The 22,167-nt window shown below is 46.2% G+C and overlaps 1 protein-coding gene across 1 annotated transcript in view; it reads left to right on the top strand.

Moving 5' to 3' along the window:
- The window catches only part of LOC102870514 (B-cell linker protein-like), a 53,658-nt gene that overhangs the window by 4,152 nt on the left and 27,339 nt on the right, over positions 1 to 22,167 (top strand). Inside the window, exons 3-5 of the mRNA XM_006900393.1 lie at positions 10,139 to 10,196; positions 10,388 to 10,497; positions 12,245 to 12,355. Of these exons, the coding sequence (XP_006900455.1) occupies positions 10,139 to 10,196; positions 10,388 to 10,497; positions 12,245 to 12,355 (279 nt within the window). The remainder of the gene's footprint in view (positions 1 to 10,138; positions 10,197 to 10,387; positions 10,498 to 12,244; positions 12,356 to 22,167) is intronic.

Below are 22,167 nucleotides of genomic sequence, written 5' to 3'. Positions count from 1 at the left end.
ACCAGTCCTTGGAGAGGGATGTCATGCTTGGGAGGGTGGAGGGATAGCACAAGAGAAAGACCCTCAATGAGATGGATAGATTCAGTGACCAGGATAATGGTGGTAGGTCAGAGACAATAAGATTGGTACAGGATAGAACAGGGTTTAGGATTGTTTCTACAAAGGGTCATTATGAGTCACAAGTGACTTGACAGCACCTAACAACAACAAATTAACAACTATCTGGGACCCCTCAGAACATCTTGTACTGGCTCCTGCACACACTAGACGCCCTCCACTCTGCCCCTCAGTGTCACAGGCTCAGAACCAGCCACCTTGGGGACAGTACACAGCCAGTAAGTGTGGTTCTGGCTCAGCCCAGCCTGTTCAGCCTAACTCACAGGACCTGGGAGCTAGTCTGACTCAACTCACTCCCTTTCCAGACAAGGACATTGAGACCCTTGGGACAAGGAAACCTGCCAAGGTCACAAGGAGAGGGAGGCACCTGGTGCCAAGTTGTCACTCCATTATCCAGCCTCACACACGCACTCCTCTGCAGGTCCCTGGCCACACATCCTAGACACAGATCTGACCTGGCCCAGGTGTTGGCGGTCAGGTTGGTTTAAGATTAGGTTCAAGGTCAAGGCCTGAGTGAAGGGCCAGTGAGGCGGACAGATGAAGCAAAATCCAGAACTGAGCTTTGCCAAAGAGCAACCTCTAAACCAAGCCTGGTTATTTGACCATATGGGAAGGGTCTGAAGAAAATTATGGACTCTAGGAGTCTTCTTCATTGACACCAAACCCATCTGTGTGTGCACATTTCTGAACAGAGCAAGATGAGATTTTAAAAGTTCTCCCCCAAAGAATACAGCCTAAAGCTGGCATCTGAATATCTCTGAAGCCAAATAACCTTAAACTAGGGTGCTGTGGGGAGTCCCAGACAAAATTGGTGTTCATAAGAACCAGAGGCCAGCAGACAGAGTGGCAGAGTGGAAAGAGGTGGGCATTTTAGCTACTTCCTATCTGTGTTCCTCAGGAGCCTCTTTGTGTCCAATCTGTAAAACTGGCACAAATACAACAGTGAGGATTACACAAGACCCTAAGAAGCAGTGCTTCCATAAAGATGTACAGCCTTAGAACCCCCCACGGGGCAGTGCTACTGTGTGCTGCAGGGTCTCAATGAGTGGGAATCAACTGGAAGGATAGCAGTGAGCTATAATTAAGCCCTCGTGGCACAGGCAGTTAAGTGCTTGGCTGTTCTAGTTGCTCCAGGGACAGAGACGTGGCAATTGTTTCCTTTCAGCTTACTGTCAAGGAGACCCTGCTGAGCACTGCCTTCTGTCATATGCAGGGTTATGAGGAATTGTAAAACCACTCACTTGCTGGAGCAGCTGGTGGATTTGAACCACTTGCCTTCAGGATTGCAGTACAGTTTCTTACCAGTAGGCTACCGGAGTTCATTTACTTTCCACCTGGAGGAGCAGCCCTCCTTCCTGTCCCAGCTCATAATCCAGTTGCAGAGGTTCAAGGCACAGTTCCACTCCCCCCAACCCCCACAGACTCTTAAATTCCAGAGTCCTATGACCGAGGGCACACGGATGAATGCGAGTCCCTGTCCCCACAGTGGCCTTTAGCCAAGTTAACTCATTGTCACCAACTCAGAAGGGACTCATAGCTGACCCTCCAGTGGACATCGCCCACCACTCTCCTTTGAAGCCACTGGTGGATGGTCCCAATCAGCACTGGGCAAAGGGAGAAGTGTGCACATTGAATGGAAACAAGAGTGGGTAACTCAAGTTTCCGGCAATCTTGGAATTCAGTGTATTTTCTAAAGTGTGTTTCTAAGGAGACGCACATTTTTCCTTGGCTGCAGGGAAAGTGTCCCCCGCTGGATGACTCTGCCTTTGTTCTGAAATGGTTGGAAAATGTTTCTCCTTCCTGGATTAGCACCGCCCGCCATCAGCTCAGCAGGAACCAGGCGACCAGGTCAGGCTGGCGGGCTCCGCGAGGGGGCGCCACCGAGCACCCCAAAAGGCAGCTCCATAGCGTTTTCTTAGGTGAACTCTGGTGGCCTAGTGGCAAGAAGCTGAGCTGCAGTCCTGAAGGCACTCGGTTCAATACCACCATCAGCTGCTGCGCAGGAGAAAGCTGGTCAATTTCCTCTCATGCCATTAACTACCTCCGAAAACCCGCTGAAGGATCAGCTATGGGTCGGTTCCGACTCAATGGTACACAACGACAATATTTACAAGACCAGATCACCAAATCTTGTCTCCCACAGAGCCCACGGTTAGATTTTAACTTCCAAGCTTTAAGTTAGTATAACACAGCAGTAGTGCATGCTGCTGAAGGGGCATTGGTCAACCACAGACATGCTGTGGAAATCAGGACTGTGCAAGTCTTGCCCTCAAAGAGGCAGGGGAGCCCAAGGAAGGGATCCCAGTGCGCCACCTGCCCTGACGTAAGCGCCTTGTTGCAGCGCCGGTTCAAAACCAGCCTTGGCGGTGAAGAAGTGAGCCAGGTGCGGGGACCAGCTGCCTGGACAGAAGAGGGAGCAGCTGAGTCCGTTTCCTACCCCCCACTCCCCCAACCCCCCTACCTGCGCCGGAGTAACTGAGCCCTTTTTGGGTTTAGGATTGGAGCAGAAATCCGGGAACCTTAGGACAGACATACCGTATTGCACACTCTTTGAGAGGGTTTGCTATGCTCACTTCTGATCAGTCTGTAGGTCCTGGCCTCTCCATAGGAGTCTCAGTGGCACGGTGGTCAAAGCTGGACGCTGCTGGCTGAACCTAGCAGCAGAGCGAAGTGGCAGCCTGAGTCCATGAGGATCTGTGGGCAGATGGGCTCTGTCCCATAGGGTCAGCACTGACCCAATGGCGGCAGGATTGAGGTGGGCTGGCTTGTCCACAATCATGACCCTGAGCAGTCTTGTCCAGCCCCTAGCCTCATATGTAAAGGAGACATCACCATCAACCTTATGTCTGCTGGACCACTCAGAGAGGTCAAGCGGCTTGCTCGGGGTCACACTGCTAGGCCAGTAGCAGAAGCAAGACTCACCCAGGCTGGCCTGGCTTCAAAACCACGGCTCATTTTCTTTTCAATCAGAGGGAAAGCAGGTCTGCTCCTGGGGAGCTCTCAGTACCTCGGCGGAACAGTGAGAAACTCTTGCTTGAGCTTCTGTGTGGGGAGAGCTTAGAGAAGCTGACCACCAGCATCAGGATCAGGGAATGATAGAGAGGTGCTGCCTTTGGGCTAGAGCCCCTGAAGGACTGGTAAAGGACCGTTTTCTTTTCTTGGAAAGTTTAACTTCGACAAAGCAAGTTCCTCCAGGCCCCCCTGATGGCGTGAGAGAAGCCATTCAAGCCCTGGCCCTACCCTGGGCAGCTTTAGGAATGCCCTCCTAGTATTTATCTCCTTCCTCTGATCACTTCTGTTCATTCTTCAAACTCAGCTGAAGTACCCCACCCCCTCTCATGTTATGAGGATGGAAAAGACATCATGCTGAGAAAGGGTCAGAGAAAGAGTGTGGACAATCCACCTTCAATAAGATGGATTGATACACAGCTGTAAGAATGAGCTTGAGCATGACAGAGGTGATGAGGGCAAGACAGGGCAAGGTTCAGATTCTGTTGTTCACAGTGTCACCAGGAGTCGCCTCGATGGCACCTAACAACAGCTCCCCAACTCCCTCCTCACTCTGGAGCTCTGGGCCCCCAGGCCCCTGGGCCATCTGAGAATCCTGCTTAGCTCCACTCCAGGGACCAGCTCTGGTGGGGTAGTCCATCGGCAGCTAAAGGTGGTGCCTCTCTCGTAGTTTTAATCCATCAATGGGAGAAAGATGCGCTATCTCCTCCCATGTGATTTACATCCTTGGAAAACACACAGGAAAGTCAGTTACGTATTGGTTCCAACTCCATGATGATGAGTTTTTTATTACTGACACGGTGGATTTGTTACCAGTCCCAACCACCTTGGCTCCTAGCCTGCTCCTAGGGTGTGGTCCTCCCAGATCACACTATTTTTTTAAAAATACCTTTTTAAAAGTAAAAGTTTACCATGAAATACGCAAAGTGCACAGTCCAGTGAGTTTTGACAAGTGCAAATACTCATATATGACTCTCAGACACAAACACCCACACCCTCAACAAGATGTAAAGCACTTGCACCCAGCCAGCAAGTCCCTTCACCACGAGATATTGGCATCATCTGTCACATGCCACCACTACCAAACCTCTGCCTTCTCTAGGCCAAGAGTAGCACTGGGGTCATTCTTGCAACCCCTGAGCCTGGGACCCAGCAAGCAAATGGCCACTCAAAAAAGAGCAACTGCACAAACAGATTAGAGACAAAATCCTCACATTCTTGGGAACTCTGCCTTCTTAGGAAAGCCACTTAGGGCTTCAGAGCCACAGCTCTCCTGTGAAGTGGAAACAATCACCCTAGCCTGCTTCCTCAGAACTGTAATTCTCCAATGAGAGGTGCCTTGAAGAAGGAAGGCCTGGCCTGGCACAAGGTGTTCATAGCATTATTGATCACTGCTTCTGGAACAAACAATAGGCTGAAATTAGGAGAGAGAGGAATTCCACAGACTTCCAGGCCTGGCTGTTTAGCTCTGGTCAAAGTCTGGGGTCACGAGAGATGGTGGCTTCCCATTGTTTGTCCATGCCCTGGATAGGGACCTATCTGCAGAACTAAGAAAGTCCTCAAATTGCCTGCTGAGGTGCAGCACTGGCTTCTAACTACACCATGATGTGGGCCTCACTCTTCCCATCTCAGAAAAGGAAAGAACTCGATTAGAGAACCATGTCTCATTTGTCAGTTTGTTGTGCTGTGGTGGCCACTCATATTTCAAATACTAGCAGGTCACTCGTGATGGACAGGTTTCAGCAGAGCTTCTAGGCTAAGGGAGACCCATAAGAAAAGTCTGGAAATGTATTTCTGAAGACCAGCAGATGAAAACTTATGGGTCACCACACATCGAGGTCTGTCTGATTCACTTGCTTTGGATATGCCATCAAGAGGCATTACTGGTGCCGGAAGACATCATATTGGGTAAAGAAGAGGACCAATGAGGAGGAGGAAGACCTCCAGTGAGACAGATTGGTACAATAATTCTAACAACAGACCCCAGCAAGTTTGAGGGTAATGTGGGACCAGGTACCTTTTGTTCTATTGTCAATCAGGCCACCATGAATGCAAATCAACTCAGTGACAGCTGTCCATCTAGCGGGGACAATCCTTTCCAGGTACTTTGACTCCCTCTTGAGATACTGCCTGGGCTGAGTTGATGAGTTTCCTCAGTCTGGTTGACACAATACCTCAACATTCCAGCGTCACAATTCCCTAAAACGTTTCTTGGAAGAAAAGTTTTGATCTGCAGATTCATTAAATCTGCAAATGCATGTTTCCCCCTCATGATCATTTCACAGTCCTCAGGGAAAAACCAATGTTCTGAATGACCACATTTTCTGCATAAAAGTTAGGATTCAGAAAGTTTTATTTCATCATCACTGCTGGGTACTCAAAGGCAAACCAGACAGTGTCACCCTGAAATTACTTGGTGACTCCTTAGAAAATGGCATGAATAGCAAGATTAGGGAGGACCTTGATTGGACGCGGCTGTGGTGAAAGAGAGCTCTGGCATGTGGGACAGAGGCACTTAGCCCCGGAAGGACCCAAGAGAGCATCCTCAACACCACTGTAAGATCTCAATAACCATCAGCACAACTGAGTGCTCACCATCTGCCAAGTGTGGAGCTGATGGTCTCATTTCATCTTCCAACAAACAAGCAGTCTTCTGTTCCTAACTGTGTTTTTCATTTGTAGTCAAATCCAGAAAGGTACATACAACTCTTCCTTGGTGTTACTTTCATGAAAATGTTCAAAGCCTTTTCAGTAATTTAAGAGCTATGATTGTGATGAGGCATCAGTGGTTTGTTCTGGCAGGGCTTTGGCTTTTGATTTTGGAGGCATTGGTTCAATCACTTCAAACAGAGGGCAAAGTTACATAATATTAAAGGGCAAACATGAACATTCTGTGAACGGAATGATTGTCCTCCTCACTTTCATCAAGCAAGGTTGTGTCATCTGCATAAGGCCAGTTGTTGATGAGTCTTCCTCCAATCCTGAAGCCACATTCCTCCTCTTAGAGTCCAGCTTATCAAATGATCTGTTCAGCATACAGATTGAATTGTTGTTGTTGTTGCTGTTAGCTGTCATCAAGCATGATTCTTAGTGATCCTGCATACAACAGATCTGAACCCCATCCTGTCCTGTGCCATCTTCACTATCTCTGACACACTCATGCCCATTGCTGCTGTCACCATGTCAATCCATCTCATTGAGGGTCTCCCTGTCCTTCATTGACCTTCTCCCTTTCCTAGCATGATGTCCCTCTCCAAGGAATAGCCTCTCCTAGCAACATGCCCAAAGTATGTGAGGCAAAGCTTCTCCATCCTGGAACCCCACGGAGCTCTCTGGTTGTATTTTCCCCAAGATACATCTGTTCTTTCGGCAGTCCACAAGATATTCAGTCCTCTCTCCAATACTACAACTCAAAGGCCTCAATTCTTCTATCATCCTTACGCATTGTGCAGCTCTCAGATGCACAATAAGTGACTGAAAAGACCAAGACCCGAAGCAGGCACATCTTAGTCTTCAAATTGACATCATTGCTCCTCAGTAATTTGGATATGTCCCTGACAGAAGATCTGCCCAATGTTGTACTTGCTCTGATCTCCTAACTGCTGGTCCCCAGGATGTTACTGTAGCTCCAAGTAAGATGAAATCGTTGACAATGTCAATGTTTACTCCATCTATCACAATGCTGCTTATTGGTCCAGAGGTGAGGATTTTAGTCTTCTTGATGTTGAGATGCAAGGCTGTAGTCCTTGATCTTCTATGGTAAACCTTTCAAGTCTTCCACACTTTTGGCAAGCACGGTTGTGTTATATGCATAATGCAGGTTGTTGATGAGCTTTCCTCTGATCCTGATGCCACATTCTTCTTCATAGAGTCCAGCTTCTCAAATGATTTGCTCCACATGTAGATTGAATAGGTATGGAGAAAGGATACAATCATAATGCACACCTTTCCTGATTTTAAACCATGCAGTGTTCCTCTTGGGTCACTCACTTTGAGCCAATGTTAGTCTGATAGCAAACAATGAGAAACCTTCTAAGGCAAATTCATCGTCAATCTTAATCCATGAAATCATATAGGATAGAGTAGAACAGTCCCATAAGTGTTCTAAGACCATAAACCTTCTGGAGGTCATGCCACATCTTTCTCCCACAGAGCATGTAAAAGGTTTGAACTATCATCCTTTTGGTTAACAACCCCAAGGCTCCTTTTGAAAATCGTGTAGATTCTCTTACTACCCTCATTTTACTGATGAGAAAACTGAAGAAAAATGAGGTAAAAATATTTTGCTCCATAAGGAGCTCTGGTGGCCTAGTGGCAAAAAACTGCACTACAATCCTGAGGATATGAGGTTTGAATCCACCAGATGTTCTGCTGGAGTAGGAGGGGCAATCTCTTCCTGTGCCAGCCAGATCTGACTTGATGGTACACAACAACAAAATCTTGCTCCTAAACCTGGCGCTTGAACATGTCCTCCAGGCGAGGGCGCTCCATGCTTACTTCCCTGCTATCTCTTGGGATGGAGTAGGACTGGATAAGCGCCCTTTCCTGGTTTCCTTCCTGATGTCCTACAAATTCAAGGTCCAGTCTGCTCTCCACATGCAATGCGCTAGCAGTGAGCTATGGATTGACATAGTGACTGTAACAACCAGAGCAAGTATAACAGATGATGAGGATGGCACAGGACAGGACAAGGTCCAGATCCATTGTTCATGGGGCTGATGAGTCCACTCAATGGTATCTAACACCACCACCAGGAGGAGCCTCACCCTCTTGGTAGCTTGACTTCTAAAAAAAAAAAGATTAGACTTTTACAGACTCTCCAGCAGCTGAAAAACTTGAAGAGGATGTGGAGAGGTGAGAACTCTCATACACTGTTGGTGGGATTGTAAAATGATACAATCACTCTGGAAAACAGAGTTTCCTCAAAAGAGTTGAACACAAGGGAGCTCTGGTGGCCTAGTGGCAAGAAGCTGCACTGCAATCACAGAGGTATACAGTTCAAATCCACCAGAAGCTCTGATGGAGAAGGAGGGGCAATTTCCTCCTGTATCAGTCCAATCCAATGGTACACACACGCACACACAAAATTTAAAAAGTTGAACACAGAAACTCTGTATGACCCAGTTATTCCACTACTAGAAATATACCCCAAGGAAATTAAAATTGAGATACAAATGGAGATTTGTACACCAATGTTCATAGCAGTGTTATTCACCATTGCAAGAATATAGGAAGAGCTCAAATGTCCAACTATAACCAAATGGATAGAGAAATTGTGGAACATTCACACAATGGAATACTATGCAGCACCAGGAGTAAGAATTTTTAAAAAAATATTACATACCTTGGGAGGACGGGAGAGCATTACGGTGAGTGAACTAACTCAGTCTCATAAGGACAAATACTACATAAGACCATTATTGTAAAAATAGAAAGATAACTAGTAAAACATGTATGGGAACCCAAGGTGGAAAGGGTGTAAGCAGAGGGGTGAGGATGGGTAGGGGCAAAACTATAGGGCTGAATAGTTTGGTGAGTGGAGGGAGGTGGGGAAGGAAATGGAAAGAATCTGGGTGAAAAGACAGGGTAATGATGATTAATTTTATAAAACATAACACATGAGAATGATTGTTACAAAACACAATGTGGATAAAGAATTGTGTGAAACACAATGCATATGAACTTTGTAAGCAAACCAATTAAAAAAAAAAAAAACCCAAACACCAAAAACCATCAGAGTCTGATACTTAGCATGACATGGAAGAACCTTATGCTAAGTGAAGGAAGCCAGCTCCCAAAGGCCACAATGAAGCACATAAACAGATTTGTAGAGAGAGAAAGTATATTCCTAATTGCTTTGGGCTAGAAGAGAAGGGGATTTGGAGAGTAACTGCTAATGAATAGAAGCTTCTTTCTGAGGTGAAGGAAATGTTCTGGAAGTAGGTCGTCATGACAACAGCAACACTATATTAAAAAAATACACATTGGATGGAGGATTGTATGTTGTTGTTGTTATGTGCCGTCGAGTCGCTTGCGACTCATAGCGACCGTATGTACAACAGCCCTAAACTCTGCTCTGTCCTGTGCCAATCGCACTGTCTCTGACACTCCCATGTGAATTATACAGTCCAACAAAACTGTTCCAAAACAAAAAGGGCACTTAACCCTAACTCAGTAACGGCACCCTAACTCATGGGTAACCAATTAAAAAAAAAAAGTGTGAGCTTCCATGTACCGGTCACCTCCCTGACTCTCACGGGACCTGGAACTTGCTATTAAAAGCTTTCCCTTTTAAATAAGTCTGTAGGTGATGGGGAGAACACTGAGGGGCTGACCCCGCCGCCAGAAGGACAGAGGAAGAGAGACAGGGTCACACAGGGTCCTTAGCGAGTTCAAATCATGATGATAACAGCAGCCACTCACCATAGCACCGAGATTTTATTTACAAAATCCCTCCACCCTTCTACCCCACCCACCCACGCAGACAAGTTCTATTTCTTTTGATTCTCCAATCAAACCTGTGGACTAGGGTCCCCTCATTTCTGGTGTTTGTTTTTTGGTTGTGGGTTGCTGGTTGGTTTTTTGTTGTTGTTTTGAGTTGTTTGTTTTTGTTGGGGGGTTTTTTTTTGGTCATGGAGCTTCCCTCCCTCTCAGGGTTGGACGGGCCTCTGTGGGGAAGGGGGAGCAGGGGAGGGTCAGATGCGGGGACTCCCGGGAACTACAAATCCCAGCATGCAATGGGCCGCGGGCGGGGCCGGGGGCTGGGGAGGGCCGGTCCCGCGAGGTGGTGGCCCCAGCCAAGTGGCCGCTCCTGGGGAGGCCGTCTTGTCCTTTCCGGTGCGCCACTGGCCCTGCACGGGTTAACGCCTGACCCTGTGGCCGCAGGCCCGCGCCCTCCCTTTCCACCAGCATAGCCGAGGCTGGAGGAAGGGGTGGTGGGCAGGGGTCAGGCCGGCAGCCCCTGGAGGACTCTCCTTTTTCGCTGAGATCTCGCTCCCCTTCCTGGAAGCAGGCGCAGCCCGCACCCGGAAGCTGGACTCCACAGGCCGCCAGCATTCCCCAGGTGGCATGTAGGTCTCGGAGGAGCCAGCGAGGCCTGGAGCCCTTGTGCTCCTGGATGTGGGTCCCCACGTTGTGTCCGCTCTGGGTACCCTGGCCAGTGGCTCCAATTTAGGCGGCCAAGAGGGTGCATGCAGCGAGGCTGGCAGAAAGCGCTCTCTGGCCTTGTCCCCCCTCACTAGGCACTCTCCCCTCACCTCAGGTGCTCTGCTCCTGGTTGCCCAGGTTGTCCAGGGGACCCTGAGGTGCTACAGAAGGGACTTACCCAGGCCCTGCACCGCACACCAGGGGCTCGATCACAGTCTTTGTGGGGTGAGCTGCGCTGACTCCCCACTTCACCCCCAGGCCAGGCCAGTCTTTCTCCTGAGGCTTCTTCTCAGCTGATTTCTGGCTCCCAGGCAGGGGCTCAGGTTACACCTGTATCAGGAGCAGTGGCACCACGGTGGCCAGCAACGCATTGGACTCTGTCGCTAACCCTGTTTTCAGCTTTCATGCATCATGGTCTGGGCACAGACTAGTGAACCTCCATCATCTGGGTGGGTAGGGAAATATCTTGTGAAAAAACCCCAATAGCCATGACACTGTATTGTACATGAAACGCCATTCTTCAGTAATGTAATAGTGTCCAGCTACTTGGAAAGAAACGTTCCACTGAAATCTAGAAACACTTAGAAAGAGCTCTGTAAGGAATTGACAGAGTAGATTGCCCAGATTCGCTTGGTAATGGAAGTAGGGTTAGGATTACTTGGGCAGGTCTCTAAGTGTGCCCACTTTTCCCTGCAAAGTTGTTGAAGGCTTGTTTTCCCAAGTATTTCTGTTAAAACAACTAGCCTTTTGCTCAGTATTCCTGCTGCCCCTTTGAGATGAGAGATAGGTACCATAGAAACTTGCAGATAGTCAAAGTCCCTGGACTCTTAACAAAAGGCTCTTCTCCCCAGGGCTGGTAAACTTGCATTCCAGGGTCTAGCGTCAGACTCCTAACAGTGAAATGAATAACATCCCGCCTTCCTGAGCATCCGGATGATAAGGTGCAGTTCAAGCCACAGCTCAGTGTCAGATCAGTACAGGACATGTGAGGGAAGTTGTACAAAAAGTTGATTCTTTTCCCTCAAGGGTTTTGGGAGTCAAATGAGTGCTTTCAGTAAAAATTTTTTAAATAATTGTTTTAAAACGGAAAAAAAAGGAACATTATTGTTTGAATAACACCTAGCTGTAATAGGCTGCGTTGATAGCTTGATGGTAAGGAGCTGCACTGCCAACTCAAGGGCAGGTAGTTAAAATCTACCAGCAGCTTCACAGAAGACATGGAGTTTTTTCCTATATGATTCACAGCCTCTAAAACCCCCTGAAGTGTCAGCTATGTGTCTATTCTGACTTGATGGCACCTCGCAACTCCTGTAGTAGAATTATAACTGAATTGATCTTCGAATCTGGCTGTGTTATCTAGTGTTGCTATAACAAATAACAAGAGTGGATGATTTTAACAAACACTTTTCTGTTTGTAGGTGTCAACTCCAACTCTGATGTCCAGCAACAGTACAGAACTCAACTTATCCTGCACTATTTTCTCACCTTTGAGGCAGAAGCTGGGGTTGGTCGAGGGCGCAGACTCTAAGGGCTGGCACTCCCAGGCAGTTCTGGGGCACCGTCCTCATTCCTCCAGCTCTCCTGGTTTCCAGGGGGTGAGCACACTTATTCCCCAGCTCTGCTCAGCTTGTTTCATTCCTTTGATTTCTCAAAAGAGAGATTGACCCAAAATACACCCTAAACCCTACCCTACCTCATTAACGCCAACAAGGACAACCCAGCTCTAAATAGGATTATAGACACAGGCACAGAGGTTAAAATTTACAGCATATATTTTATGGGGTGACATACTTGAATCCTTAAAAACATTTTATAATGTTCGCACACATTTTTCGAAACCTTGACTTTACTCTTCAGTGGCACTAAATTTCAGCCGTCCTTGGAAATAAAATCTTTGCACTGACAGCGTGATCGGTACAGAGGCTGCGTGGACGGTGCCCGCGCTCGCGCCCTTCCCCTGCCCGCCTTGAAGGCCGTGCTCGTCTCCCCATCATCACCAGGGGTCGCCCTCGGCCGTGGAATGCCGCTCAGCTCCCCGTGGTGTCGCCGCACCGGGTCAGGGGACGCGGCGACTTGGCACAATGTGCGTAATTCGTTGGCCTTGGCCAGGGCCCAGCGTCCATCTCCGCCTTGCTGTCAGCATTTCCTTCCGCTGGTGAAGGGCGGGGAGGGTGAACCGGCCCGCCACGCCCATCACGGAAGGATGTGGGGATGGAGACACATCCGCGAGCGGTCAGTCCGGCTCTCTTGGGGGGCGGGGTGGGGGAGAAGCCCACCCCCGGCCCCGGGTTTTCCATTTCCCGTGCGCTGACCCCTCCCCAGAGACAGTAAAACAAGAGATGCCGGGCTCCCCAGCTCTGACTGCAGGCAGGGCCACTTAGTTGGAGGTGGCTGTGTGCAAGGGGAGGACGAGGACACCATGGAGTGGGGAAGGTGGCGAGTCAGGTACCCCGGGTGGAGAGTCCTTAGAAATCCAAACGCATTTAGAGAAGGAGGGTTTTTATCAGATAAACACACCACCCTTATGACACAGCCCCAGTCTAGGCCTGATGGAGCCAGGGGCCCTTTCAGAGCTGGTGGTGGACACGCAAGCGCAACAAAATGTTTATTGAGAGCCTGCTGAGTCCCAAAGTGGGGGCTGGCCCCTGGGGAGCTGGCTGTGACCCAAACAGACCCAATCGCCGCCCTTTTGTAGAGTTTACAGTCTGACGTGGGAGTCCACGGATTGCCAAGCTCTGAAATAAACCTGTAGATGTCGGCACGGTGGGAGCCAAGAGAGTGTGTAGGAGAGGGTGGCCTTAGCCGGGATGAAAGAGGAGGTAGAGGACCAGACAGAGTGTCCCCAGGTAAACGGAGGGCGAGTGCACAGTTCCCCCCACCCCCACCCATAAGGAGCCTGAGAAAGGGGTGGAAGAAGCAACGTAACATCATGTTTTCTCTTCTCCTGCTCTTCCCTCACCCCCAACTCAGGCTTTCCCCCTAAAGGTTCACCTCCTGGGGGCTTCCCAACAGAATACTAAGAGCCTGAATTGAAAGAAAGTTAAATAAGAGGAGGTTATCTGCATAATAAAGAACCGAGGTGAAAGGCAAGAGCCTAGGTGGAGGAGGGGGAGGGGTGTTTGGCAGCAATCCCCAAACCAAATGCATCCTCATTGCTGACCTTCCAGCAGGTTCCGTGTAAATCACAAGAAGGTTGATTGCTCATCTTTTATCAGAGGAGCTGCTGGCGGATTCGACCAGAGCTCCCTGCGAGTCATCTGGGAAGAGGTAACTCAGTCACTGAGATGAGGAGAATGGGTTGTATTTATTCGGTTAAACCCAAAACTTGAAGTATAATATACGTAACAGAGGAGGTGGTTGTTTTGGGTTTTTTTAATCGGTAGCCACGTTTTGGTGTACATTAAGAATAACAATGAATGACTGGAAACCCTAAGTCTCTGTAAACTTTCATTAAAATTAATTAAAAAAAGAAAGAATAGCGCCCCTCTTTGTCATATTTTCTAAGGACTGGGTAAGGATCAAAATATCTTCCAACTGAAATGTTCTTCAGTGGACAAGATGCAAAATAGGCCACTAGAGGTCCCAGTTCCAGCCGATGCGCCAAGAAAAGGCTTCTGTCACACGGACAATGGCGGAACCAGGTTGGAGAAGAGGGGAAGGGCTGGGCTTGCAAGGCCTGGGAGGTGACAGTGAACATTTGGTCTTCATCTGCTGATCCTTGAGGGCTGGCTTTCAGAGTCAAAGTTTAGAACAAAAGAACTGGGCTGTGGACAGCAGGGGCTAGGAGGCTGGGCGGTGGCCACGCAAGCTCTCACTCACCCTAGAGGCCAAGAACGCCTTCAATATGCCAGAAGCTGGTGACTTGCCCTTAGAAAGCACCGAGAAAAACAAGGACACACCACGCTTTGTGACCACTTTCAGGGGCAGGAGGGTGAGGAGGGGCAGGAGGGTGAGGAGTAGAAGGGGAGTTGTCAACAAAAAAATGATTGTGCACCTGAGAGGGACAGGGCCAGAGACCCTGCTTTCCCTCTACCATCCATCCCCCAACCCAGCTGTCACCTGCTGAATCAGGGGGGCTGGGAAGGTACCAGTGGGGGAAGAAAGTCTAAGTGAGAGATCAGGTAGCCAGCCTTCATAGATAAGGAGACCACCTCACCAGTTCCCTTATAAGGGTCGCTATGGTGAGGGCGCCGACTGGGAATTATACTGGTGTTCAGTCCTCATGGAGGGGCTTCTCTGCCCCAGAAATGGCAGGAGACACCTAATATTCTTCCCTCTGGGCTCGATCAGGGTGTTCGCTTTTTCTGTGTGGCCGTGGATTCTGGGTAAGGGAAGCGACTCCTGGTAAGATTCATTGAGAAATAAGAGGCACATCCGGGGATGTAAGAATCTGTAACTTCCATCTGTGCCCTGTTCTCTCAACTGAAAACTGAGACACGAGCCACCCAAGCAGCACATCAAGCCCAACTAGAACACGTTGGGGTTCAAAGAGCCATGATCTTAAAATTATTCTTCTTTTACTTCTTTAGTTTGAAAGACTTAAAAATTCTCTTACTTTCTTGCCTAAGCAATCAGCTCTACTTCTGTTTCTTTTTATATTCTTCACATTTCCTGCATGAAGCATACAGCCGGATTATAAGCAAAGCTTTAATTTTGTTAATAATGTTAGTTAATGTAGGTGAAGTAAAGTTTGATAGTACCTAGTGTTTCTCCTCTACCCGGTGCAGATTTGTAGTGCAATGGTAAAGAAGTTTGTCCTCAGGGTTTTGTTGTTTGGGGTTTTTTTTCTTCTTTTATCTGTTGATAACTAGTCAGTTTAGAGTTGTTGTTGTTGTTGTTGTTATGTGCCATTGAGTTGCTTGTGATTCATAACGACCCTGTGTACAAGAGCCCTAAACACCGTTCTATCCTGTGCCAACCTCGCTGTCTCAAGACACCCATTCCCATCACTCCACTCACAGAATCGATCCATCTCATTGAGGGTCGTCTTCTCCTGCAGCGTTCTCCCACTCTCCCAAACATGATGTCCCTCTTCAAGGACCAGTCCCTCTTTGCAATATGCCCAAAGTTTGTCAGACAAAGCTTCAGAATCCTTGCCTTCAAGGAGCATGCTGGCTTCACCCTTTCCAGGACGAACCTGTTTGTTCTCCTAGAAGTCCATGGAATATTCAACACTCTTCTCCAGCACTACAGCTCAAAGGCATCAATTCTCTTTCTATTATCTCTATTCACTGTCCAACTCTCTGATGCATAGCACGTAATTGCGAAGACTATAGCCTGAATCAGATGCACTGTAGTCTCCAGCCTGACATTGTTGCTCTTCAGTGCTCTTGAGAGGTCCCTCACCGCTGACTTTGCCAGTGCAATTCTTCTCTTGATTTCCTGGCTGCTGTACAAAGAATGTTGACTGTGGAACCAAGCAAACTAAAACTGTTAACTATCTCAATGCTGCCAATTGGCCCAGTGGTGAGAATCTTTGTTTTCCTGACGTTGAGCCTCAATCCATATTGGAGGCTGCAATCCTTTACCTTCTGCAACAAGCGCTCCAGGTCCTCCTCGATTTCAGCGAGCAGGCTTGTGTCATTTGTATAACGCAGATTGTTGATGACTCTTTCACCAATCCTGATGCCACATTCCTCCTTCTACAGTCCAGTGTCTCGGATGATCTGTTCTGCATACAGATTGAAAAGGTATGGAGACAAAATACATCCCTGATGGACCCCCTTCTTGATTTTGAACCATGTAGTGTCTCCTTACTCTGTTCTGACGACTGCCTCTTGGTCCAAGTATAGGTTTCGCATTAGCACAATCAAATGTTCTGGGATTCCCATTCTTCTCAGAGTCAGCCATAGCTTGTTTTGATTCACACAGTCAAAAGCCTTTACATAGTCAATGAAGCACAGATACACATTCTTCTGGTATTCTGTTTTCTGCCAAGATCCATCTAACATTAGCTATAATATCCCTAGTACCACAACCTCTTCTAAATCTAGCCTGCACATCTGGAAGTTCTCTGTTGACATATTGTTTCAAATGTTTTTGAATACTTTTCAGCAGAATCTTGCTTGCATGTGATATTAATGATATTATTCGATAATTTCCGTACTCTGTTGGGTCACCTTTCTTTGGGATGGGAACAAATATCGATCTTTTCCAGCCTCTTGAGCTATAGATTTTAGCAACTAGTTAGGGCTGGTAACTCTTCACTCTCTGATCTCACCCTAATCTTGCACAGACTGGCAGTGTGTGTGTGTGGGGGGGGAACGGTTGGAAGAGAGAGAAAGAAAAATCATGTTTTAGTACTCATTCACTTTGCAGGCTTACTCCAGGCCCTGCCTAAAGCAGCAGCCACTATTAGTGGTGTTAAGGAACTGCAACAGGCAGAAAGGATTAGAGAAAAGTGAAGATGCTCAAAGCAGAAGCCTACATGTGCCTTTGCTGGTTCTACTTTGAAGGGGGACAAGTTTGGAAAGGTTTTCATTTGTTCTCCTTTATCTCAGGGAACTTTCCACCAGCCCTGAATTTTCAGGCTGGGTGTAAAGCAGAGAAAACTTCCAAGTTTAAAAGTTTCTCTTTTTTTCATCTTAAATTTAATGTGACAATAATTTTGAGCTCACAGACTCTGACAATTTCAGTAAAATAAAGGAGGCAACAGATAAAAGAAGAAAGCTATTTTTTTAAAAAAGCTATTAATTTAGGAGATTCAGTTGTAGTTGTTGTTGTTATGTGCTGTCTAGTCACCTGCGACTCATAGCACCCCTATATGTACAACAGACCTAAACCCTGCTCTATCCTGTACCAATCTCACTGTCTCCAACACACCTACCCCAATTACCCCAGTCACTGAATCTGTCCATCTCATAGAGGGTCTTCCTCTCCTGTGCACCCTCCTAAGCATGATGTCCCTCTCCAAGGACTGGTCCCTCCTTGCAACATGTCCAAAGTACGCCAGGGATGTGTCCTATCTCCAACCTTTTCAATCTATATGCAGAACAGATTATCTGGGAAGCTGGTCTCTATGAGGAGAAATGTGGCATCAGGATTGGAGGAAGACTCATCAACAATCTGCATTATGCAGACAATACAACCCTGCTTGCTGAAACTGAGGAGGACCTGAAACACTTGCTGCAGAAGATCAGGGACTGTAGCCTTTAATATGGATTGAGGCTCAATATCAAGAAAACAAAGATTCTCACCACTGGGCCAATTGGCAGCATCATGATAGATGGTGAAGAGATTGAGATTGTTAACAGCTTTAGTTTGCTTGGCTCCACAATCAACACTCTTGGTACCAGCAGCCAGGAAATTAAAAGACGAATTGCCTTGGGAAAGTCTGCTGTCAGAGACCTCGCCAGAGTACTGAAGAGCAATGATGTCAGTCTGGAGAGTAAGGTGAGTCTGATATAGGCCATGGTCTTTGCAATCACTTGCTATTCATCAGAGAGCTAGACAGTGACTAGGGATGATAGCAGTAAAATTGATGCCTTTGAGCTTTGGTGTTGGAGAAGAATACTGAATATACCATAAACTGCTAAGAGAATAAACAGGTTCATCCTGGAGAGGGTGAAATCAGGCTGCTCCTTGGAGGCAAGGATTCTGAACCTTCGTCTGACATACTTTGAACTTTAGAAGATGAAGGGGGCAAGAAATAAGCTCATGCCCAACAGACACAGTAATAGAGTAAAGGCAAATACTTAAATAAATCAGAAGCTATAGAGCTAAAGAGTTTCTAAAGAATAAAATTTTTAAATTGATAAAAAAGTTTTAAGTAGACGGCATTTGGCAGTCATAAGGCTGACTAGCCTGTTTCGTTTGGTAGTCCAGAATGCCAGAGATAAATACAAAAATGAGTCTTTTAACAGTTGTATAAATAATGTGACCTAGGAATTTGAAAGCAGATAAGAGAGAAAATGCAATTTAGTACCCAGAGTAGGTGCAAAGAACAAGGATTACAGGAAGATGTGTCATAGAAGTCAGGTGCTGTTAATCGACTGCCTGTGAAATCCAGAATGTTGGATTTTCTGAAGTGCCAGGAAACAAAGCGATCTTTCCTGGGCAGGAGTGCCTTGTTCACTGTAGTGGAAGGACGCCTCCAGGAATGAGCACTGGTGAGCAGAGCCCCACAGAAGAGGACAGCCATTGAGACATCCCGGCATAGTCCCAGGTCTTCCTATGTATTCTTTGTTTTCCACAATGGTTATAGGACAATCTTTAGCATCAGATAAGGTTGCTTGCATAAAAATGAAAAAGTTCAAAGCTTGAAATGAAACAGTCTGAGGAAATGATTCAGAAATTTAGCCAATCAATAGTTCCCTAAATTGCAACACTATAATGCAGCTTGTTTTATTTTGCTTGTGACAGAGCAAATAGCATTAGATACCTTACATACGGGCATTTATGATTTTGAGAAAATGCCATGAGAGTCCATCCATGTTCCCTTTACTATGGGACATTTAAAAGATTGTAAAGATAAACTGGGAATTTTTCTTCAGAACTCTGAGAAATTAATAGAGGAGTTTTAGAATACTATTTGGGGTTTTTTTAATGAAAAGATTTAAGAGTTTTGTTCTCTTTCTGCTGTTTTTCTGATGGGAAACACACAAATATTAAAGCTGGTAGACACCAGGCCAATAATTTGCATGCTACTAATCCACACGTAGCAAATAGAGCTCAGGCAGTTCCGAAAATAGGAAGAGCTAGAGCTAACAAGAGCAGCCAGAGATTATGTGCAGATTTATCTCATAAAGAAAATAAGAAATATTTAAGTGAAGTCTGTAAATTATTTTTTTTTTGTAAATTATTTTAAGTTTGTAAAAATAACACAAGATAAGAAAGGAGAACCCTAATGCTCTTAGGAATAGGCCAGGAGAAACAATGCAGACATTTACAAACTCAGACCCTGAGTCTCATGAAGAAAGGATAGTAATGATTCCCCATTTCATCAGTCACTTCCTGCAGGCCTGCGAGGGCTAGGTAGAAGCCCAGCCAGCCTGAGACTAGATCATTTTCCTTAAAAAGTTTAATCAGCTAATGGAGGGGTATGCCCAGCAAGCCAGTTGAGACATCTTTTCAAGACATTAAAATGAACAAAAACCTGCTATGAGTAGTTTTACTGAAGAAACCCTCTCCTTTATCCTTTAGTGATAATTATAAAACAACGCTCTTCTAAAAGTCCGAGTTATACCTTTGGAGTGCCTCTTGGACTCCAACTGGACTCCCTAAAGAAGAAGAAGTAGACTTTTTCCCCCAATGCATTATGGCCAACCTACCCTTTGGGGACTAAAAGATAGCCAGTGGGGGATGTTGTACCTATAACACTATTTTACAATTAGACTTGTTTGGCAGGAGACTGGGGAAGTAGAGTGAAAAATACCTTATGTTCAGGCATTTATGTTTTTAAGAGAGCAAGTCTCTTTATGTACAAAATATGGACTTGAGGTAGACACTAAGCCCAGTTTATCCATGAGAGACACTACTCCAGTAGTAGAACCCCCTCTAAAGAGCTTGACATCAACTCTGGACAAAGAGACATCTTTAAATAAAGATACTCCCTCAACTGAGGTGACATCACCACCATATAATGCTCCTAGCCCACCTCACCAAATATATACTTCCTTGTTTCCTCTTTAAGAAGTGGGATGGAATAATGGGCAAACTATGCCGGTGCATGTTCTCTTCTCCATGAGTGATTTTCAAACCTGCAAGGAGAAATTAAGATTTTTTTTCTACTTATTCAAGAAAATTTATTGATGAATTAAAAAAAAAATTTCTATCTTTGATATGACATGGAAATACCTGATGATCCTCTTGTCCTTCTTTTGTTCTCCTGATAAAAAAGAAAAACATATTGGTGGCAGCAAGGCATAGAGCAGACAGGTTCCACATCAATAACCTTCAACTAGTAGATGAGGCAGCTGCAATCCCAGGACAAAATCCTGACTGGAATTACCAGCCAGGCCAACCAAGAAATCAGGGACGAGCTGCTCAGGAATACATGCAGACTTGCTTGTTTGAAGAAATGAGGGACATTCAGGTTAAACCAATTAATTACACAAAACCAGCGGAAATTACTCAGAACAAAGAAGAAAATCCAGCAGCCTTTAGAGAGAGACTTGTTGAAGCCATGAAAAAGTTCACAAACTTAGATCCTGAAAGCAGAGTAATTCTAAATACTCATTTTATAAATCAGGCAGCCCCAGATATTAGAAAGAAGCTTAAACGCAAGGTAGTGGGGCTTCAAAGTGATCCAAATAAACTTTTAAAACACACAGTCGCTGTTTTTAACAACAGGATCTAGAGGGTAAGAGAAAAGACCAGATAATGGCCAAAATTATTAGGACAGCCATTACTGCCAATTTAGGGGCTGTGTCAAGAAAAACCATCTTATTAATAAACGGTCAGTACCATTCAAAGGTAATAAAGAGGGTCAGAATTTCTTCTGCTGTGGAAAGCTGGACCACTTTAGTAAAGAGTATCACAGGCAAGAACCACAGGTAGACAAGAGGGTAGAGAGGAAGCCCCCACTCACTTGCTTTAAGTGTGGACCTGAAGGCCTCCTGGATAAGGGTTGCCCACATCAGGTCCTCATAGCCGAATCCACAGAGGATTATCAAAACCCTCCCTGGCTACCAGCTGGTAGCGAAGAAGACTCTTCTCAGATTCTCTCAAAAGAGCCATGGGTGAACATTAACGTTGCCAATAAGTCTATCCATTTTCTCCTAAACACAAGAGCCTAAAAGCCTTCTCAGGTCCACTCTCTTCCTGCTATTTCTAAGTTGTTAGAATTGATAGAAAGCCTTGGAAGCAGTTCTTTACTTCCTCTGCCTTGCATCATGTGGACTTCCTGGTTGTTTTCTCATCAGTTTTTGGCAGTTCCTGCAACTCCTTTGTCCCTCTTAGGAAGAGATCTTATGTTTAGAGTGAAGACCAAGATTCTATTTTCTCCAGCCATAGAGAGATATTAGGGCTAGCCTCTATTCTATCTGACGATCCTGAAATGATAAAGTCTGCTGTTAGGGACCTCTCCAAAGTACTGAAGAGCAATGGTATCTCTCTGGAGACTAAGGTGCGTCTGATACAGGCTATGGTCTTTGCAATCACTTGTTATGCATCAGAGAGTTGGACAATGACCAAGGAGGATAGAAGGAGAATTGATGCCTTTGAGCTGTGGTGCTGGAGAAGAGTATTGAGAATACCATGGACTGCTAGGAAAACAAACAGATTTGTCCTGGAAAGGGTTAAACCGGGTGGCTCCTTGGAGGCAAGGATTCTGAGGCTCCGTCTAACATACTTTGGACATGTTGTGAGGAGAAACCGGTCCTTGGAGAGGGACATCATGCTTGGGAGGGTGGAGGGACAGTGCAGGAGAGGAAGGCCCTCTATGAGGTGGATTGATTCAGTGATTGGGATAATTGGGATGGGAGTGTCAGAGACAGTGCGATTGGCACAGGACAGAGCGGAGTTTAGGGCTGATGTACATAGGGTCGCTATAAGTCGCAAGTGACTCGAGGGCACATAACAACAAACAACAGACCCAAAGGTTTGGGCCTCTGGATTGCCTACCCAGGCAGTGAATGTAAAACCTTTTAATAGCTCTTAAATCGGGAGTAGGTTATCCAGCCCCGAGACAATATAGGGTATTTCCTGAAGGCCGGAGAGGTCTGGCCCCATAATTAGACAATTAAAAGAAGCTGGTCTAATTATTGAAATGCCTTTTCCTGATAACACTCCTATCCTTGCTATAAAAAAACCCCAATGGTAAATGAAGGTTGGTCCAGGACTTGAGAATAATAAATGATATAGTTGTGCCTTTACACTCTGTGGTTACTAACCCTTATACCATAATAAGAAAAGTGCCAGCGAATTCTACCTATTTCACAGTACTAAATCTTAAAG

This window comes from Elephantulus edwardii, unplaced genomic scaffold (assembly GCF_000299155.1).
Source record: "Elephantulus edwardii isolate Elephantulus edwardi_28Jun2011 unplaced genomic scaffold, EleEdw1.0 scaffold00283, whole genome shotgun sequence".
NCBI lineage: Eukaryota > Metazoa > Chordata > Mammalia > Macroscelidea > Macroscelididae > Elephantulus > Elephantulus edwardii.
This window is presented reverse-complemented; position numbering and strand designations above follow the sequence as displayed.